At 38.5% G+C, this 20,987-nt stretch overlaps 2 protein-coding genes across 5 annotated transcripts; both read left to right on the top strand.

Moving 5' to 3' along the window:
• The first annotated feature begins 26 nt into the window (after positions 1–26).
• Positions 27–2,274, top strand: LOC123873056 (mitochondrial tRNA-specific 2-thiouridylase 1). Of its 4 annotated transcripts, XM_045917728.1 has the most exons (6): positions 28–410; positions 659–839; positions 921–1,009; positions 1,135–1,361; positions 1,672–1,839; positions 1,955–2,274. In XM_045917728.1, exons 1-6 carry the CDS (start codon positions 335–337, stop codon positions 2,252–2,254), a joined length of 1,041 nt encoding a protein of 346 aa, XP_045773684.1. In that variant the 5' UTR covers positions 28–334; the 3' UTR covers positions 2,255–2,274. The 4 variants fall into 4 exon arrangements, with proteins under 4 accessions (XP_045773685.1, XP_045773684.1, XP_045773683.1 ...); XM_045917729.1 differs by having other exon boundaries at positions 27–206; positions 659–1,009; XM_045917727.1 differs by having other exon boundaries at positions 659–1,009.
• Positions 2,275–3,883: 1,609 nt separating this feature from the next.
• Positions 3,884–19,948, top strand: LOC123872980 (ribonuclease 3). Its single transcript, XM_045917610.1, has 19 exons — positions 3,884–4,903; positions 4,996–5,077; positions 5,454–5,661; positions 6,189–6,333; positions 7,633–7,788; positions 8,516–8,736; positions 9,306–9,433; positions 10,105–10,234; positions 10,696–10,876; positions 11,492–11,699; positions 11,987–12,227; positions 12,824–13,044; positions 13,635–13,766; positions 14,311–14,482; positions 15,050–15,231; positions 15,599–15,763; positions 16,555–16,715; positions 17,280–17,425; positions 17,588–19,948. Exons 1-19 carry the CDS (start codon positions 4,017–4,019, stop codon positions 18,016–18,018), a joined length of 4,197 nt encoding a protein of 1,398 aa, XP_045773566.1. The 5' UTR covers positions 3,884–4,016; the 3' UTR covers positions 18,019–19,948.
• The last annotated feature ends 1,039 nt before the right edge of the window (positions 19,949–20,987 follow it).

The following is a 20,987-nucleotide window of genomic DNA, read 5'->3' as shown; positions in this document are numbered from 1 at the left end:
CGCCTGAGGTATTTTCACTATGCATTTTCTTTGATTTTCTTTTTGATTCCTGTGATTTCTATTTATATTATAATTGGTCTGTGTTTTCGATTTTCTTGAATTTTTCTTTCGTCTTTCAAAGTAATTCGAACTTTCGAACAAATTATTTAAAATAAAATTTGGTGTTGGAGTGAAAAATAGTGAAATATCAAATAATAGATAATAAGGTAAAACTAAGACAACAATGATATTGAGTGCCTACCAACTTATTGGCCTAAAAACTAAATCTGTTTAAAGTCTGGTTTAGTAGGTACAGGTAGTGTACCTATGCGTTAAAATTACAGACTTTGCCACTATGTTCAGAAAAGTAGCCATAGGTATTTCAGGCGGTGTCGATAGTGCTGTTGCTGCACTGTTATTGAAAAAATCAAGTAAGTACAAAACACATTATATTAAAGCGTTAGCATGTAAGCATCGATATACCTACAGTAATATTCCAGACTCTAGAGCTACTCCAATTTATTGTAGTTAGGTTAGGTATGTTTACAGTTTTCAGGAACTATCTACATATTATTCCTTAAACCTGTTAGGTTTACTACTTTTATCTCTAATGTCTAAGATATCTATAAACATAATATTACATTCAAACATGTTGATTTATGTAATGTTTTTATTTTAGATTTCCAAGTACAAGGAGTATTTATGAGAAACTGGGACGGTAACTATGAAGCTGGATTTTGTACAGATGAAAAAGATTTTGAAGATGCAACATTTGTTTGCCGTAAGCTTGATATTCCTTTACATAGGGTTCACTTCATTAAGGAATATTGGAATGATGTGTTCTCTGTGGTACTGAGGGAGTATGAGACTGGACTGACACCGAATCCTGACATACTGTGCAATAGATATATAAAATTTGATAGTTTTTTTGAACATTGCAGGAACAATTTAGCAGTTGATGCTATAGCAACTGGTCACTACGCTAATACATCTTTTGGGCCATATTTGGAGCAATACAATGATAATGAAGGTAATTTTTGAGCAAAATCTCAATTCATAGCAATAATATTATTAATGGAAAGGAAGTTTTTATCGTTTATCAAATAGGTATTAAATTAAGGTAGGTAGGAAGCTTTTAAATGTAATTTTTTTCAGGTGCTAGGCTGCTGCAGCCTACAGACAAACATAAAGACCAAACTTTTTTCTTGTCACAAGTGAAACAATTTTCTCTAAGAAAATGCATGTTCCCTATTGCAAATTTATTGAAAAGTGAAGTAAGAGAAATTGCTAGAAAAGAAGGCCTTTTGCAAGTTGCAAGTAAGAGAGATAGTACTGGAATATGTTTTATAGGAAAAAGGAGATTTAAGGATTTTATTGAGGATGTAAGTTATTCAATAGCTACATACCTAGTAGGCACCTACTTGGAAAACCACACCGATTTTACAAGTAATTGTACTTCTTGACACACCCATGGACAAGGGCATAGGCCATAGCTATACTTAATTAAATAATAATATATTGTCTGTTTTATGCACAAAATTTTAATGTTTATTCATTTTATAAATACAGTGCTCTGAAAGTATATAATTAGACTTAGCAAGACATATTGATGTATACAACAGCATCGGGTGTTGTACTTGTTACAGAAGTTACTTTTTTCAAAATTTATCTTAAAATTGTTATTTTTTCCAGTTCATAAAAGCTAGAGAAGGATTTTTTATTGATATAGACACAGGCCATGTAGTTGGGCAGCACAGTGGAATTCACAAATGGACAGTTGGTCAAAGGTGCTGTCTCAGTAATTGGAAACATGCATATTTCGTATTTAAGAAAGACTTGAATACTAACAATATTTATGTGGTAAGTTTATTTGATGAAGCTTTACTTTATTTATTGTGAAATTAACAAGATACAACAGACTTATCAGAAGTTTTGACAAAAATAAGATAATTTTATTATAATCTCTCATTTTCAGGTCCCTGGCACTCAGCATCCAGCTTTATGGAATAATCTTTGCACAACTGAAAAGCCCCATTGGATTTGTAAAGAACCTCCTGCCTTAACTGACAATGGAGTTTTACATTGTTCTTTTAGATTCCAACATACAAAGCCCTTGGTTCCATGTAGAGTTGTAAAGAACTATGAAGGTTTAACTATTCTACTTCAAAACAGTTTAAGGGCGCTCACAGAGGGTCAATTTGGTGTACTTTACATTGATACTGAATGCCTTGGAAGTGCAAAAATAAACAATGTATGTCACAATTTAGTGCAATAAAATGAATAATTAGAACTTAAGCATTTCATTATACTTATATAATTATTTATTAATACAACAAATAAAATAATTTGAGTATGTATTTAAGTTCCATAGTTTCAAAAATACTTTCAATTTTTTGGATTTATATGTCTAGTCTAACAGTCCAGGTAAAATAATGGTGCTATAATCTGATCTGTGAGTGTGGCGGAAGGTAGAGACTGTATGTAGTGTTCATTGATTTGATAGGTTTGAGTTGAGTAGTCATTCAGCCAAGAGTAGGTACATCTATTCTTAGCATCATCATCTTGTTATATTATGTAAAGGTGTTCTAACGTCTACCGAAATATAAATTAATATTTTTGAATGAATGTTGAATGACTTTGACAGGGAGGCGTAGTTGTAGAACAAAGGAATATGTTGAAGATGTTGAGAAGTAAGTTTTATCTAGTAACTAGTTAGTATTAACTTAAGAAAAAATGGGAACAGGAAAGAAGGCCATGGAATTGCAATCCATCATGTTTATCTGCTTCTTCTCAAATATTATATTTACGTAGTGCGAAATTTATTTCAGACATGGTTCAGACACTTATTTAAATTTAGCTGTTACAACAATCTTTAGGGGTCCAGTCCAGTGAAAGGGTCCAGTTTAAGAAATCAGCTCTAGTATTAACTATAATTAACAAATTAGTCATTTAATCTGCCATTGGCGCAATTAAAGTGCCATAAGCCTATTTTGTCGCATTAGTTTACAAATTGCGAAAAACCAAATTAAATCTGAATTTCCGATTTCGCGGGCAGACCATCGCATCCACCTTGAATGGATCTGTCACATATCTGTCATTTGATATTTAAAAAAAATGGTGAATTTCAGATCTTTTACTTAGCAACACCACAAAAGGTGCAGCGTGACACTTCACAAGATGCAAAGAATATGTATAGTGATTACATATTCTTTGGCGTTTGGCGTATCACTACTACGTGTCACGCGCCAAATATGATCCTTGTCGCATTATAAAACACTAGCCGATGCCCGCGACTTCGCCCGCGTGGATTTAGGTTTTTCGAAATCCCGTGGGAACTCTTTGATTTTCCGGGATAAAAAGTAGCCTATGTGCTAATCCAGGATATTATCTATCTCCATTCCAAATTTCAGCCAAATCCGTCCAGTAGTTTTTGCGTGAAAGAGTAACAAACATACACACACACACACACACACACACACATACAAACTTTCGCCTTTATAATATTAGTGTGATTTTAGTTCCTAAATATTTAATTTCTACTCTAAGCGGTCGTAGGTAATAAATACCTATTTAATTTCTACAATGTATCTCCCAAAGCCACAATGATCCATCATCCAAACTTGGGATCCAAACTTCATAGTTGCTGATCGTTCCTTCCTGTGTTGGGGACAATACGCTGAGAAACTTTCAGCTTTTATTAAATAACATGAAATAGGTAACGAATGTCTGACACTCGCTGGCTTTATTAGGCTAATTTAGGGTGAATTCCTAGGTTTCATGACTGATTCCTACAGAAACTAGGGAGAACTAAATTCGTAAGTGAAAGCACTGTGATTTTGATAGTAACATCAGTGTGACGTTTGGTGCTTTTGCTTATGTTATTGGTCTGTGGTGACATCGGTTATCGGTCTGTGATAATAATTGACAATTGTACATATTATGTTTTTATTAATAAAATCGTGAAAGAAAGATGTTAATCTTTAATGTAAATCAAGTGTAAATTGTGATACCCTATGACAAGGTAAAGGATCTGAAAAATGTCCATACCGCCTCTAGATTTCAGCGTGCCGCCGCCGCAGTTCAACGTGCCACCGCCGGGTAACCCTCCGGGTTTGCCTGTATTAAACTCTACGCACACACATCAATTATATTCCCATCCACCGCCGTTTATGCCCCCTGTTCATCTTTTTGACGTACCGCCGCCTACACATGTAAATATATCGGCGCCGGTGAATATTCCCCCTCCTTCGCTGGCCTACCCACCGCCTGCGCTCAGTGTTCCTCTCTACCTTCCTCCGCCCATACCAACAAATTATTCCTGTCCAGAATTAAATTCTTATAAATTGGAAACATCATCATCAGTGTCTGACAGCAGCTATACATTTGCAAAGGCTGGCTCTAGTGTATCAGAGTTTAGTTTTTGTAACAAAGACATTAAAAGTGTTAAGGATTATGAATTTGACCAGTATATCAAAAGTTGTAGCAGAAGCTCAAGGGAATCTTCATCGCCAAGATCTAGGTACTCGCCGAGCCGTGATAGGGATATATATCATGACAGATACAATAAAGACAGTAGGTACCGCAGATCGAGTCGGAGCCCGAGTAGTAGCACCTACAGATACAAAGAGGAGCAATACAGGAGGGAGAAATATGGTGCAAAAAGATACGAATATGGGTGGAGGAAACGGGAACATGATAGATTAAGAAGTCCTTCAAGTCGTAGAGATCATAGGAGTCACAGTTGCAGCTATGACAGTCATGAAGACAGACCGAGATTTAGGTCACCCGAGAGATACAGACATCATTCACGTCATAGGGAATCTCATTCATATAGTCGTATGAGAGAGCTGTCACCACGATTATCCCGAAATTCAGTGCATTCTAGACCTGTGAGTGATCGAGAGAAAATATTGAATGATTTTAGGTAAGGATTCACACAGGGGGCTTTTAGTATTTTTTGTTTTTGTACTATTTTATACAATTATTTTGTAATAAAATGTTATTCTGATTTTTCAGAAAGAACTATTGCAGGACTTCAGAAGACTTTATAAAAAAAATAGAGCAGTGGTCAAAGGAGCATAATTCTGATGAAGAGGAAGTAAGAGATACTTTCTAAGAATGTTTTTGTTTTTATGTTACTTACATATAAGACAAATGCAGGTAATGTCTATCTAATGCAATAATTTTGCATTAGATAGATACCTTGACTATCAGGGGTGATTTTAATTTTTGAGACCTTAGAGACTATCAATATTATCATGCGATATTGCAACCCTGTATTGAGGAAATATTGATAATAGAGATTATTGACATTTGACATTGATTCTTGAAATCTTGTGATCTCAGAATTGTTATACGGTATATGGTACACTATCAGTGTCACACTCCCCTTTAATTTACAGTTGTAGAAGATTCATTGTTGCACTTTGACTATGTGCTTGTATGCATTGAGCCTTAAAACAATTTTTTTACAGAGCACAAAAATGTGGTACAGGAGTTCACCAGCAGAGCTTTACTACAAGGTTGTGGAAGGAGGTGCAGGAGTGCAACAGACAAAGAAATTGGAGAAAATCTGTGACATATTCTTCAAAACCCTCATTGAGAGAGCAAGAAATGCCCGGCCAGCTGAGGATGAATTGCCCCCATTGAAACCACCTAAAGGAAGAATGTGTAGACGCAGAAGTAAGTTTAATGAATAGTTTAGTTATTTGATCAAGAAAGAAATCTTATTGGACTATTCCTATGTAAAATAATTCATACATCAGTGACAGTGTGTGGCTTGGAAGCACCCGGATGAGCTTTCAGTTACCGACAAAATGGTGTAGTGTATTGTTACATAATAGTAACTTTTATAAATTGAAAAGAGCAACTGCCGAGTTTCTTGCTGGCTCTTCTAAGTAAGCAGCTCAGCAGCATAATTGTAAATTTTCATAATAGAAGAGAGCAATCTTTTCTATTATGAAAATTTACAATTAAACATATATTACTCAGGCCTAAAACGATATGTACTTTACACAGATGACATAGCTGCAATACTAGTTTATGGCGGAAATGGTACTAATGAGTCAATTCTGTGTGGAGATAAATATGTGATCTTTGTTTATAAAGATTAATATTTTGTGTGTGTAGTATCCCAAGAAAACTACACACACAAAGAGAATAATGAGGAATACAATGCAGAGAGTGAGTGTACATATTTCTGTGCGCAGTGGAGGAGGAGAGCTCGTCATCGTCGTCGTCGTCAGAAAGTGACGAGAGTTTCGATGAGGATGGGTTGCAAGGCTACACAGACAGGATCATGCTGGAGCTGCAGAGGAAGCAGAGCCACCCTCGGAGACTGCACCCCGAATTATGGTAATACTATTTGATGCAGTAATATACAGGGTGTAACCAGAACGTTTGCAAAAACAAAGACAGGTGATATTACTGATGATTGCTGTTAAGATAGCATAAAAAAACTAAGAAAAAAATTATACAAAATCCTGTATTGTTTAAAAGTTCATATTGCAAATAAAACATTTGACTGACGTTAGAGGTCAACGAGTGTTCCGTAAATAGGTCACACGAAGTCAATGCCGCGTAGTAGGTGGGCCATTGACCCGAGTTTTGCATGCTATACAATGCGGGTTTGAAAAATACTAATAAAAACTACAAGATAAGGCAAATGGTTATTGGCATTGGATTGTGATAAGGTAGTATAATAATAACGCTAAGTTTTTGCCAGTGTTCTGGTTACACTCTGTATAAATAAATAGAGATATATGTATAGTAAAAACTCTTTATAATGAAATTCAATGAACCTGAGTATTTTTTTGTGCTATAGTTTTTGTTGTGTGGCGAGAATAAAGAAAATATCTGTATATTATAAATATTCTGATTAGTCAAATACTAATCAGAATAATTTTTAATATTTGTATGAGTAAATACATGAATTTTCTTTTACTGGTCAAGTGGTCATGTTTACAAGTATGTCAAAGTTGATTGATTGATAATACAATAGGTAGGGTACCAATCTAACGGTAACTGAACTCAAACTTCCCTAAAGACAATGCAATCTCAGCATAATGGCAAACATGATATGGTAGGTAATAAAAAAGTTAAGGCTGTAAATGGATGCACCCAATACTTTAAAAATTGGGACACACATAGTGCAGTCCATGGTCCTACTAGAAAACTGGTTAGGGGCTCTTCCAAAATACTTGCGATGCAACATCTCATCGCCAGTATTGTTAAAGAGTCCTAACTTGTTATACGATGTCGAATGCAATGAATTATCGCAAGAACGACGTGGCACCGCAATGCGATATCCATGTTTTTAACCCCCGATCCAAAAAGAAGGGTGTTGTAAGTTTGACGTGTGTATCTGTGTATCTGTCTGTGGTATCGTAGCTCCTAAACTAATGAACCGATTTTAATTGAGTTTTTTTTGTTTGAAAGGTGGCTTGATCGAGAGTGTTCTTAGCTATAATCCAAGATAATCGGTTCAGCCATTTGAAAGTTATCAGCTCTTTTCTAGTTACTGTAACTTTCACTTGTTGGGGGTGTTATAAATTTTTAATTTACACTTGTCCACAATGCGGCGTGCTGTCAAAAACGTGAATAAGTATTGTGAAAAGGTCCTTAGGCTATATTATAGTGCTTAATACTGCATAGGTTCAACAACTGCGGCGAGATGAACGGCGGCCCGCTGTGCCGCTGCAGCGCGCGCGCGCGTCGCCTCGGTATCCGACACGGCGTGTACGCGGGCGAACAGAAGTTCCCCAAGTGTATCCCCACGCAGAGCAACATCGACAAGCTGTATCATTACCGGTGAGTTTCACACCAGCCTGAATTACTATCCGCTGTGCCGCTGCAGCGCCTCGGTATCCGACACGGCGTGTACGCGGGCGAACAGAAGTTCCCCAAGTGTATCCCCACGCAGAGCAACATCGACAAGCTGTATCATTACCGGTGAGTTTCACACCAGCCTGAATTACTATCCGCTGTGCCGCTGCAGCGCCTCGGTATCCGACACGGCGTGTACGCGGGCGAACAGAAGTTCCCCAAGTGTATCCCCACGCAGAGCAACATCGACAAGCTGTATCATTACCGGTGAGTTTCACACCAGCCTGAATTACTATCCGCTGTGCCGCTGCAGCGCGCGCGCGCGTCGCCTCGGCATTCGACACGGCGCGTACGCGGGCGAACAGAAGTTCCCCAAGTGTATCCCCACGCACAGCAACATTGACAAGCTGTATCATTACCAGACAGTACTGAGTATTGTCAAAGAACCTGAGCAAACTTCAGTCTCTGCAGCCAATTTCAAAGGAGAGTAGCCATTACGCATGAAATATAATGCACGTGTATGAGTGCAAACACAGGTACACTTTGTATTCCCTTACCCTCATAATCCACTAAGAAGGTAACTCATCACGATCGTGGACTGTAGAGACTAGAGATGCCCTCTCGCAGCCGGCGTCATAGCCCATACCACAGGATCAGTCAGAGTGAATCGGTAAACCTACAGCTGATATACCTATTACTATATCTATTTCAGGATAACAGTGTCACCTCCAACGAACTTCCTGATCAAAGCGCCTACCATAATAGGCCATGACGAGCACGAATTCCTATTCTCCGGGTTCTCAATGTTCTCACATTACAAGCTCGCGAAACTGCCTAAATGCAAAGTGATAAGGTTCAATATCGAGTACACGATATTATATGTGGAGGAGCCGGCGCCACAGAACTTTACCGTGCAGGAGTTAGATTTGTTTGGTAAGTTTAACAATTAACGCGCATTGACTCAATTTGCTTGGTTGATTTTAAATAAAAAGAAGAAGAGATTTAGTTATTTACGCTGCCTGCCTTTTGATCCTGTCTTTATAAACATCACATTATGTCATTAGGCTTGTATCAATCAAACAATCAATTAACAATCTTAAATAAACAATCATTTTTTATTTTATTTATATACAAGTTAGCCCTTGACTGCAATCTCACCTGGTGGTAAGTGATGATACAGTCTGAGATGGAAGCGGGTAAACCTGGAAAGGGTATGGCAGTTTTTATTAAACCCACACCCCTTTGGTTTCTACACGGCATCATACCGAAACGCTAATCGCTTAGCGGCACGGCTTTGCCGGTAGGGTGCTAACTAGCCACGGCCGTAGCTCCCCACCAGGCCAGACCAAGAAATTATAAAATTCAAAACCCTGCCCTGCCGAGAATCGAACCCGGGACCTCCCACTAATAACTTACCACTGCGCTAATGAGGTTGTTTTATGTGTAAATGGTACCCTGCTATGATTTACTTTGATATGGTATTGAGATTTGAAATATTTCAGAGGAATATCTATTCAAGGAGTTGTTAGAGCTTGTGGACTTAGATTTAGGCGTGGCCACAGAAGGCTCGTGCTCACAATTCCACTTTATGCCGCGCTTTGTACGATTTCTTTCCGAAGGCGGATGTGAGGTAAGATTTAAAGTGATCATTTTCTCGTACTCGAAGGATTACTAGTTATATGATGCCCGCGACTTCGTCCGTGTATGTATCGGGTTTGAAAATATTGTGTGGGAACTCTTTGATTTTTCGAAATAATAAATATCCTTTATCTGTCTCATGGATGCAACTTTCTTTAACAATGAAGGAAAACATCGTGAGGAAACCTGCATGCCTGGGAGTTCTCCGTAGTGTTCTCAAAGGTGTGTGAAGTCTGCCAATCCGCGCAGGCCAGCGTGGTAGACTATGGTTGGTCAAACCCTTTTCATTCTGAGCGGACCCGTGCTCTGTAGTGAGTCGGCGATGGGTTGATCATAATGATGATGGTAAAAGTATTCATGGACTTTGTCTGTGTTGGTGTTTGCTGGCGCGCGTGCGGTGCTTTTTTGGACTGTTTTTTTTTTTGTTATAAGTGGCCGGTTTTTGTGTTTTTCTATGGTGTTTTTTGGTGCTGGAACTGACTGGGAAGCGCTCCAAAGGGGCGCCGCGCGTGTGTCAGCGAGCGCCGGCACAGACGAAGTCTATATGTACTTATATAGTTTTCCTAACTTGTAAATAACTACAAACCTGACATTGGATAATCTGTGTAAAGCCAGATGAGAGAAAAAAAAATATTCATCTAAAATTTCCTATGGTTGTTTTAGGTGTTGTCGATGTGCGAAGTACTTAAGTATCTCATAAACGAGAGTGGTCACCTAATTCCACCGGAGATGTTGGAGGATTTCCACGAAATGGACCATTACAGCTGGCAGAAGTTTGTCGATAGGATCAAAGGTATACTTAAATAAATAAATATTTATTTGATAGTTTATGCCCGCAACAGGACTACACAAATATCAAACCCCTATTTTACCCCCTTTGGGTTTGAATTTTCAAAAATCTTTTCTTAGCTGATATTTATTCTTAGCTATTTGCATACCAACTACAAAGTATCAACCCCAACAGTCCAGTAGTTTGAGCTGTGCGTTGATAGATCAGTCAGTCAGTCAGTTTTTCTTTTATATATTTAGATTTAGTATAATAGATTCGATTTGGCTGTGGCATGGAGATAGTTATAAGATATAACTGAATTAACACAGACTGATTTTTATCCTATGTAAAAAGTAGCCTATGTCCATCTCTGGGATGTCAACTATATCTGTACCTTTCGTCAAATTTCGTTAAATGGGTAGACCATGAAAAGGTTCAGACCGACATACTTTCGCATTTATAATATTAAGTGTGGGTGTTTCTAGGAATGATAGTGACTTATCCTGGCAAAAAACCATCTTCGATCCGGGTGGACCAGTTAGACCGAAGTCCTCCAACTAACAGCTCGGAAGATGAAAAGAACCCAAAGGACTTGAAGAATTTCTTTCCCGAAATCGTGCATTTCGGTATCCGACCACCGCAACTGAGTTACGCTGGTAATCCTGAGTGAGTTCACTAACCGACTTCAAAAAAGGAGAAGGTTCTCAGTTCATCAGAATCTTTTATTTTTGTTTTTTATTTATGTCCCCCAATTTCTCGAAGACGCCTGGACCGATTTGTAAACTTTTTTTTGTTTGAAAGGTTATACTTCCCAGGTGGTACCATATAAATTTGTACAGTTGTCCAAAAAATGTTATTATAGAACTACATTGACTCTTGTTTACATAATATATTCAGTAATAAATTAAATCCTGTTTTACTTATTAGTGTTTGTGGTTATTGAAGTTGGTTTTATTTATTTTTTAAATCTTCAAAATGTTTTGTTATGTTACGTTAAAACAGTAACGTTAATAGAAGCGGTATACCACTATGTTTTAACGTTATATTTTTATCGTTACTTTTTGATCGAACAAATATAGAACTTTAGAACGAGTTAACGGTTTTGTATAGCGTTGTCTCCGTCGTTGAGGCCGATAAAACGTCACATAAGTATGTGTGACAGAGACGACGCTTTAAAAATCCATTATCTCTTTCTAAAGTTCAATGTGCAATATTTCCTGCCGGATCTGTGCTTTGGTAACGCTACACAAAAAATACCGGTAATTTGTTCTCTGTTGACAGATATCAAAAAGCTTGGCGTTTTTACGTAAAGTACCGTCACCTGATAGCCAACATGGCCAAGCCGACTTACAAGGAGCGTCAAAAGCTAGCGGCCAAAGAGGCCAAACTGCAGGAAATGAGGACACAGAGCAAAATGAAGAGGGATGTCACTGTTGCCATTTCTTCAGAAGGATTTCATACTACAGGCCTGATGTGTGACGTAGTGCAGGTATAGCTAATCAAATATTCACAAAAATATAAAATATTAGAGCCGAAAATCAATTTTTTTTTAACATGCTCTTTGTAGCATGGATGACAGGTAAAGGCAAAATTCGGGCCACTATACCTTTCTGACTGAAATGTACTACAAGAAGTAAATAACCATGGTCATTTTGATACGCCATTTTATTTGAAGACACGTCAAACCGTCAAAACAAAAGCCTAATATAATTATTGACATACACCATCGATTTCACGCAAAATCTTTCTCATAGAAATCTCGGGATTCTTTTTCAGCACGCAATGTTAATACCAGTGCTAGTCCGGCACTTACGATTCCACAAATCTTTGGATAGTTTGGAAAAAACTATAGGCTACACGTTCAAACGGAGGTCTTTACTGCAAACTGCGTTGACTCACCCATCGTATAGAGAGAACTTTGGTACCAATCCCGATCACGCTCGAAACAGTCTGACGAATTGTGGTATACGGCAACCAGAGTATGGGGATAGAAGGATACATTACACAAGGAAGAAAGGTGAGTGTTTTCGTTTATTTATTGCAATAATTCTTCTGGAAAAGTTTTTTTTTTCTCTCGTCGGGCTTTACACAGATTAGCCAATGTCAAGTTTGTAGTTATTTACAAGTTAGGGAAACTATATAAGTATGGACTTCGTCTGTGCCGGCACTCGCTGACACATGCGCGGCGCCCCTTTGGAGCGCTTCCCAGTCAGTTCCAGCACCAAAAAACACCAGTGAAACACAAAAAACCGGCCACTTTTACAAAAAAAAAAAAAAAACACTTCAAAAAGGCACCGCACGCGCGTCAGCAAACACCAAAACAGACAGAGTCCAAAGTTTTGATCACACATTAGGGCCGAGTTTTACGCTACACTAGCACAGATTAAGGATATGATATTACGTACATAGGTTCGACAAAGCCTTGTAGAAACCAATAAGGGGTTATGGGTTTAATAAAACTGCTAATATTATACTACTAATACTACCTCCAAGTTATCCCACTTCCACTTATCTGCATCATCAGGCGAAATCGCAGTTAAGAGCTAGCTTGTAATGGAATACATAAGGAAAAACATTTTTTACCTATAGTATACTAATTTTTCTATATTTCAGGTATCGTGACACTAATAAAAATCATGTCCCGATTCGGCAAGGTTACGGAAACTGAGTCTGAGATCAAACACAACGAGCGTTTGGAGTTCCTCGGCGACGCTGTAGTGGAGTTCATATCCTCCATACATCTGTTCCGCATGTTCCCGGGACTCGCGGAGGGAGGCTTGGCCACCTACAGGGCGTCCATCGTGCAGAACCAACACCTAGCGCTGTTGGCTAAGGTAACGACAGCAGTTCATATTATCCTCCATACATCTGTTTACGTACTGAGCGCATTTGGAGAATCCTCTTGTCAATATAGAAAATAAATTTTAAAATAAACCTTATTTCAGTGTTCCAAAACTCAATTTTATAAGTGCTATATTTTATATGATGAAAATTGCCCTAACGGATGTTAAATCAAAAAAAGTTGAGGTCTCCAAAATTTTTTTTCTATTATATTAAGTGGGATAGGAAATAAAAGAGGAGAAAATTCTGAGTTCATGAATATAAATTTATTACAATATTAAAATATACCAAGCGACAGAAATACAATTTTACTATAATATTTCAGCGTTTATTAAGATGATCTACGGTTTTAGTTTTCAACTTTGTCTTGTTGACTAAAAACATCTTGAATGTCAAGCAAAATTCATTCACCTAGTCTCTCTCGTGGTGAGGTGCAGTTAGAGGGAAAGGGTGACACGCACAAATAACGTTACTTCCGTCATCTGTGGAAACAGCACTGTTTTAGGTTCCACCCACCAACGAGTTATCGCTTCAATGAAGCGGGCTCTTAATGCATCGAGTTGCATATTCTGTTTTATTCCAGAACATAGGTCTGGAACAGTACATGCTGTGCGCGCACGGCTCGGACCTGTGTCGCGAGGTGGTGATGCGCCACGCGATGGCCAACTGCTTCGAGGCGCTCATGGGCGCGCTGTTCCTCGATGCTGGCCTAGAGGTACCAAATCACGTCGCGCTCACCAGTTTAGCGGGTTATTAGTTGGTTCTTAATTCCAAACCACTAACTTAACTTTTAAGTTTTAAATAACTATTGTTAGGGTATTTTTTTTATTTAATTTGAATTGTTAGAAATGATATATGATTTATTGAAGGTAGTTTAATAAAGTGATATTTGACTCTTCGATGTCATACGATCTGTTGCGGGGAGGCCAATTTGATAGAATTTTTATATAAGTATTTTTATATACTCATATGTATATACGGGTGTTTTGTCTGTTTTTGTTTGATTTGAGTTAGACTAAATCTCTCGATTACCTCTACGTGTTATGACGTAGTGTGTAAGTTTTGGGAGGACATTCCGTTTATTTTTTAATACATTTCAATAATACTTGCTTTCTCTGGGTGATTCTTATAATAAATACCTTACTGCCTTAAGACTCCTTTTCTTGTCAATCCTGGAAATTAAAAATGGAAGAATTCGTTTTACTAAACCATATTAAGCCAGTAGTGCGGGGTGGTCTAGCGTAGTTATTCTGTCACAGGTCACTGACCGAGTGTTCAGCCTGGCCTTGTGGCACGGCGAGCCGGAGTTTCTGGAGGTGTGGAGCAAGGAGCGACCGCACCCGCTGCAGGAGCAGGAGCCGCTCGGGGACAGGAAGTATATCAAGGATTTCGAGTTCTTGCAGAGGTTGACCGAATTCGAGGAGTCTATTGGTAAGTCACTGACAGTGTTCAGCATGGTATTGTACATTTTGTGTAACAAATCGAGGCAGCTCGTTCGACTCTAAGATAGAAAGGTGGTTACATAGACGTTGTGCCATATAGAAGTTTTCGAATACCCTTTTTTTAATTCAGATGCAAGTTAGCCCTTGACTGCAATTCGCCTGGTGGTAGGTGATAATGAAGTCTAGGATGGAAGCGGGCTAACCTGGAAGGGGTATAGCAATTTTTATTAAACCCATTCCCCTTTGGTTTTTTGTTACTGTATCGAGTGGGATATCAAATGAAAGAGGAAAAAAATCTGAGTTTATGAATATAAATACAATGTTAAAATACACAGAGCGACAGAAAAACAATTTTACCATATCTATCGCTAGCTATCGGAAGTTCGCGGGTACTAGTCGAGTTTTAGTGCTGTTTATTAAAATACAAACATATAAGCTTTGGTTATTTGGAGTTAATATAATAAACGACAATGGCGGATGCTTTAGAGAAATTCGCTCTAAATACATGTGTGTTCGTCAAAAGTGTACACACGTACTATTACAATGTTCTTTCTAGGTGTCCAATTCAAACACATCCGTCTACTAGCCCGAGCGTTCACCGACCGCTCAGTAGGGTTCACGAATCTGACGCTGGGCTCCAACCAACGCCTGGAGTTCCTGGGTGATACCGTGCTGCAGCTGGTCGTGTCAGATCGACTGTACAGACACTTCCCCGACCATCACGAAGGACATTTATCGGTGAGTTTCATATACACCCAATACACCATTGTTAACTTTAAGGCTGAGATCTATAAGTGCACTAGACGGGTCTGCCTACGAAATTCAAATTCAATTTGGTACTTATTGCTAAATATAGCTTTAAGATGCAGATACATTTATGATGTATCTATTATTTTATTAGGATAGGTATATCGTGATGTTATGTATATGGAGTAGCTGGAATGTTTAAAAAAATGGCGAATTTCATTTTTACTTAGCAACACCATATACAAGAGGACAGCGTGACACTTAACAAGATGGCGCCGTTAGTTCTGATATTGGCCACGCGCCAAAAGATCCTTGTAGCACTGTATTCGTGCATCTAATATTGATGATTTTCTGACAGTTGCTCCGCTCGTCGCTCGTAAACAACCGCACGCAGTCGATGGTGTGCGACGACCTGAACATGTCGGAGTACGCCATATACAACAACCCCAAAGCGAAGCCGACCACCAAGAAACACAAGGCGGATTTGCTCGAAGCTTTCTTGGGCGCTTTGTACATTGACAAGGTGAGGCTGTAATCATGATTTTTGCCAATTACTGCAGTTATTTTATCTAAGACATGGCACGGCACGGGCAAGGATTTGTCAAGTAATATAGTCATAGTCATAATAACATGACGTTTAAGTTGGAATTTCAAAGATAATGGTCGTAGGTACAAAAACACGGTGAGGCAGCCTTCGGAACGCCTCGGTAGCCATCGGGACGCCTCGGCAGCCGTCGGGACGCTTCGGCATTCTTCGGGATGCCGAGACAAGACGCACGCGTTGTCATTAGCTTGAAAAGATGCTTTGGCATACCTCCTTAGGCATCCTTATAGCGCAGTATAGTTACCGTCAGTGTATGCTTACATGTATGCCATGCCGGCAGTGAGCACCGGGCCTTTAGTGTTCATATTTTCCTTTAAAAATAAATTAGGGATGTTATGGATATATAATTTCGGATCCGGATATGGATATGGATATTGGTAAAAAATAATATCGGTTTCGGTTACGGTTATGGATATTAAATTATTTCGGATTATCCGATAGTTTCGGTTACGGATATTAATTTTTTAAGGAACTGTAAAATGTGAACTGATGAAGGTGTCGCATTCCAGCGGAGTGTTCCACAGTTAATTCGTACGAGTGTAGTATTTAGTTAGACTCCGCCCTATCCGAAACTATCCAAAACTTTTATTACGGATTCAGTTACGGTTACGGATATTTTTTTATTTCGGATATCCGATAGTTTCGGTTACGGATATGGATATCCATAACAACACTAAAATAAATAATATTAACGGCAAGTTTTATTTCAGAACCTAGAATACTGCCAAGCGTTTTGCAACGCATGCCTGTTCCCGCGCCTGCAGGAGTTCATCATGAGCCAGGGCTGGAACGACCCAAAGTCGAAGCTGCAACAGTGCTGCCTCACTCTGCGCTCTATGGAGGGAGGAGAGCCGGATATACCTGTGTACAAGTGAGTATGCTACTTTGCTTTAGACGCCTACAATTCATCACAAGGCAGAGGGAATGACCCCAATCGAAGCTGCAATGCTGCCTCAGCTCACTCAGCAACACCCTCGCTACGCTTGGAGGTTACTCTAAAATCCCTTGTTACCCTTGGGATTTAAGTAAGGCATTGCATGACCCCATATTGAATAATCTACTATTGTTTGGCGTGAGATCGGTGTAATATGTGGAGGTAGATCTGCGTCTTCGGAGTACTTCGCAGTGTGAGATTCGCCATGTGCTCTCCAAGGCAACAGAGGTAACGTAAGGTAACAGAGGTCCGACTTCGGCCACCCGAATCCAACCAATCATCGATTAGGGTCAACGTTGCGCAATTCATGTGAACTCCTTCACGCTACAGCTAACAAACCGATTTGACTGAAAGGAATGGAGATAGATTATACCCTGGATTAACACAGCCTACTTTTTATCCCGTAAAAATGCATGGTTCCCGCGGAATTTACAAACTTATTCACCGCGGGGCGCAGCTAGTGTATAATGATTTAGTGAGTAACGCTGTGGGTGTGTGCAGGGTGATAGAGTGCCTGGGCCCCACGAACACGCGCGTGTACACGGTGGGCGTGTACTTCCGCGACGCGCGCCTCGCCGCCGCGCGCGGACACTCCATACAGGAGGCCGAGATGAACGCCGCCGAGAAGGCGCTCAGTTGCGCGCACGGTACATCATGCACTTATTAAATTGACAGACATATTATACATTATACATTAGATAGACATACACACTGTCTCATTTTATAATATACTAATGTTCCATATCCATACTCTACACTAATGGATTAAAGATGGTTAATAAACTTCATAAAAAATATGTTTCTTTCAGAACTATTTCCACAGTTGGATCACCAAAAACGCGTGATAGCGACCGAGCATGCGAGCATGCGCAAAAAGAAGAAGCGCCTACGACACTCGCGCGACGCTCGAGACGGTCTAACGTTCAACGACAACTTCGCAGAGAAAGCTGCAGACGAAAGCGTTCCCAAGGCGTATAGGCCTGGAGCTAAACAGGATAGCTCAGATGAAAGTGTTCACGAGCCTTCGGACGGTGAGCGGGAGCTAAACCCACAAGAACCGGACTCTGAAGATGATTCTGGGCTAGATAGTAACTCGGATTCGGAATTGGACAAACATGAAAATGTCCAAGTGAGCAGTTTACTGAGCGACATGGAAAAACTTAAAGAAGAGCTGATCAACAGGAACGAGTACGAGAAGTTGAAAGAGAAATGCCGAAAGTCCGATTCTGATGATGATTGAAACAAGTGTTATTAATCTTAAAAACCGGCCAAGTGCGAGTCGGACTCGCGCACTGAGGGTTCCGTACTACAGAAGAAGTAAAACTGTAAGAATCGCTGTGTTTAACGAACCGCAAAACTACTGTAAAATATACGTAAATAGTACATTGCAGTTCAGGCCTGAAATAAAGCGATTACTGGCCGAGTAATATTGCAAGGCCGAGGCGAAGCTGAGGAGCGTTATTGGAACGACGAGGCGCCAGCCGAGTCCTTCTAAACTATACTAAGCGCTAGTCTATATAATTAAAAAAAAATACGAGGTTGGTAATTGATATTTCGGCCGAGACTTGTGTAGTACTTTACCTCAATTTGCGAGGAAACAATAAAAACTCGTAAACCATACAGTCTGAAACACACGAAATTTGAAAGTGACGGCTCGACTATAAAATTAAAAAAGTTAAAAACATATTGATAATCAAAAAAATTAAAACAAAATATACTACAATAATAATTAAATAAATAAAAAAGACGAAAGAAAGTTATAAATAAAAATAAATAAATAATCAAATACTTTTGTAACAAATAAAAAATAATACTTTATAAAAAAAAAAAAACAAAAAAAATACCAGTAAAGATCCGATTACAGTCCTCTATAATGAAATCCTTTCTTTTGTAAAGTAGCAGTTTACGAGCAAGTGGAGGTAAATTGTAATCGACTCGCAGACGAAGGGTTCCGTACCATCATACAAGAAAGAGCACTTCATATTTCTTTTTTTTTTCATGACGGCCATTTTGAATTTTTTATTAGTTGTTGTTATAACGACAATATAAATACACATTCTGTGAAAATTTCAACTCTCTTACCTATTAGGGTTCACAAGATACTGTCATGTCCGTCCGTCTGTCTGTGAGCGGGTTGGATTTCATAAACCGTAATAGGTAGAGGGTTGAAATTTTCGCGTATGTATTTCACATTTATATTGCCACTTTAACAACAACTAGGTAATAAAAATTTCAAAATTAAAAAAAATTAGAAAGTGTTATTTCTTATATGATGTACAGAACCCTTCATGTGTGAGTTCGACTCGCACTTGGTTGATTTTTATTATTAATCTAATTTGTAATAATTGTCGCAGACAAATGTTTTACTAATTATGCTAGGAACTTCATAGTCATAGTCATTAATTAATCTTCATAATATACATTATACAATCACAATAATTCAAATTCATTCTTCTACAAAACTATCCGAAAACTTTGAACATAGTTTATTTTTATTGCATGTAGGTATTGTTATATGACTGCTTTGTTTATGTATATGAATTATCATACTAAATGAATTGTAATACTAAAAAATATTAGGTATTGATAGTAATAGGACGCGACAGGTCGAGATGGCAATCGTGACAGGTCGAAATGGGTTAAAAGCGCGGGGGCTGTGCAGGTGTGTGGGGCGTCGCCACCCCGATTGTCATTTCTACTACCCCTGTAGAGTATAGTTAGGTAGGTAAGTGTAAATGGCTTTAGAAATCGAATCTTAGGACTTAAATAATTTTTAATGTGTACATAGTGATTCATTTTAAACATTTTTTGTGTTCGTACTGAAATCTATGAATTATTGTTTAGTAATTTTATGGTTACCTAACTTAAACGTAAAATGAAATCATTTAAATTTTATAATTTCTGATGTAATTATTTGATTTATAACTTTCAAAAAGTGTAACTACAATTGTACAGTTTACTTTGAATAAAATATTTGACTTTGTCTTTCATAATTTAAAAGTTGTTTAACAATCACATAAGTATTACATTTAATATTTATATTTTTAAATGTGTAAAATTAACTATATATACCATTGACATTTTGAAAATGTAAATCTAACTTTGTGACGAAATAAAGAACGTTAGATTCGACATAGTTCAGCATTTGTGACAGTTCGCTAAAGAACATGGCCTGAAATACAATGTAGCGAAAACCGAAATGCTCATCTTCAAAGCGGGTAAGGGTCCAAGAGATCCTTCCGCCGGTATTTCCGAATGGGTCGTCAGTTCAGGGTCGTTAAGAGCTTTAAATACCTGAGTCATATTTTAACAGACGACATAAAAGATGACAAAGATATGGAGGGAGCGCAGGCTCTCTCGGTGCGAGCTAACATGATAGCGCGCAGATTCGCGCGTTGCTCTGATAACGTGAAAGTGACGTTATTTAAGGTGGATGCGACGCGAAATTCAATGTGGTTTTTCGCAATTTGTAAATTAATACGAAAAAGTAGGCTTATGGCACTTTAATTGCGCCAATGGCAGATTAAATGACTAATTTGTTAGTTATAGTCGATACTAGAGCTAATTTCTTAAACTGGACCCTTTCAAGTAAAGATTGTTATATAAACCTGTGAGGATGATACTGCCATTGATGCAATTAAAATGCCATAAGCCTACGTAGACGTATTAGTTCACAAATTGAGAAAAACCAAATTAAGTTTGAATTTCGTAGGCAGACCCGTCTCACATGCCCTTTAAAGCTTTTAGGTACCCACGATACAGGATTACCTAGTGTGAGTACCACCAGATGCAGAAAAATTGTAACTATTAGGCTTTGTATTTGGTAAATAAAATTTTCATTTCATTTTTCAATGTTTTTATACCTGTCAGCTGTGGACAAACTTTACCATGCGCAGTTATAATGCGCTTAGGATACAATATAACGCCTTCCGCATCCCAATGAAGCATCCGCGTTTCTGCAGCGCTAAAGCCATCTTTGCTGCGGAGGGGGTCCCTGACTTCGCCATACTCAGAGCGAGGACGGCTTCCTTCTGGAAAGACAGACAGTACTAACTCCATCTTGTGTGCTGTTATCGAGGATCTAAGTAGTCCTTTTACAAAACATTGGTCCAACCTGCATCAGTGCAACAACACCTTTATTTAGATACTTTTTAAAATTGTTAGCTCTACTTATATATGTTTTTTTTATTTAATCTGCATAATATTGTG

This window comes from Maniola jurtina, chromosome 16 (assembly GCF_905333055.1).
Source record: "Maniola jurtina chromosome 16, ilManJurt1.1, whole genome shotgun sequence".
In the NCBI taxonomy this organism is placed as follows: Eukaryota; Metazoa; Arthropoda; class Insecta; order Lepidoptera; family Nymphalidae; genus Maniola; species Maniola jurtina.
This window is presented reverse-complemented; position numbering and strand designations above follow the sequence as displayed.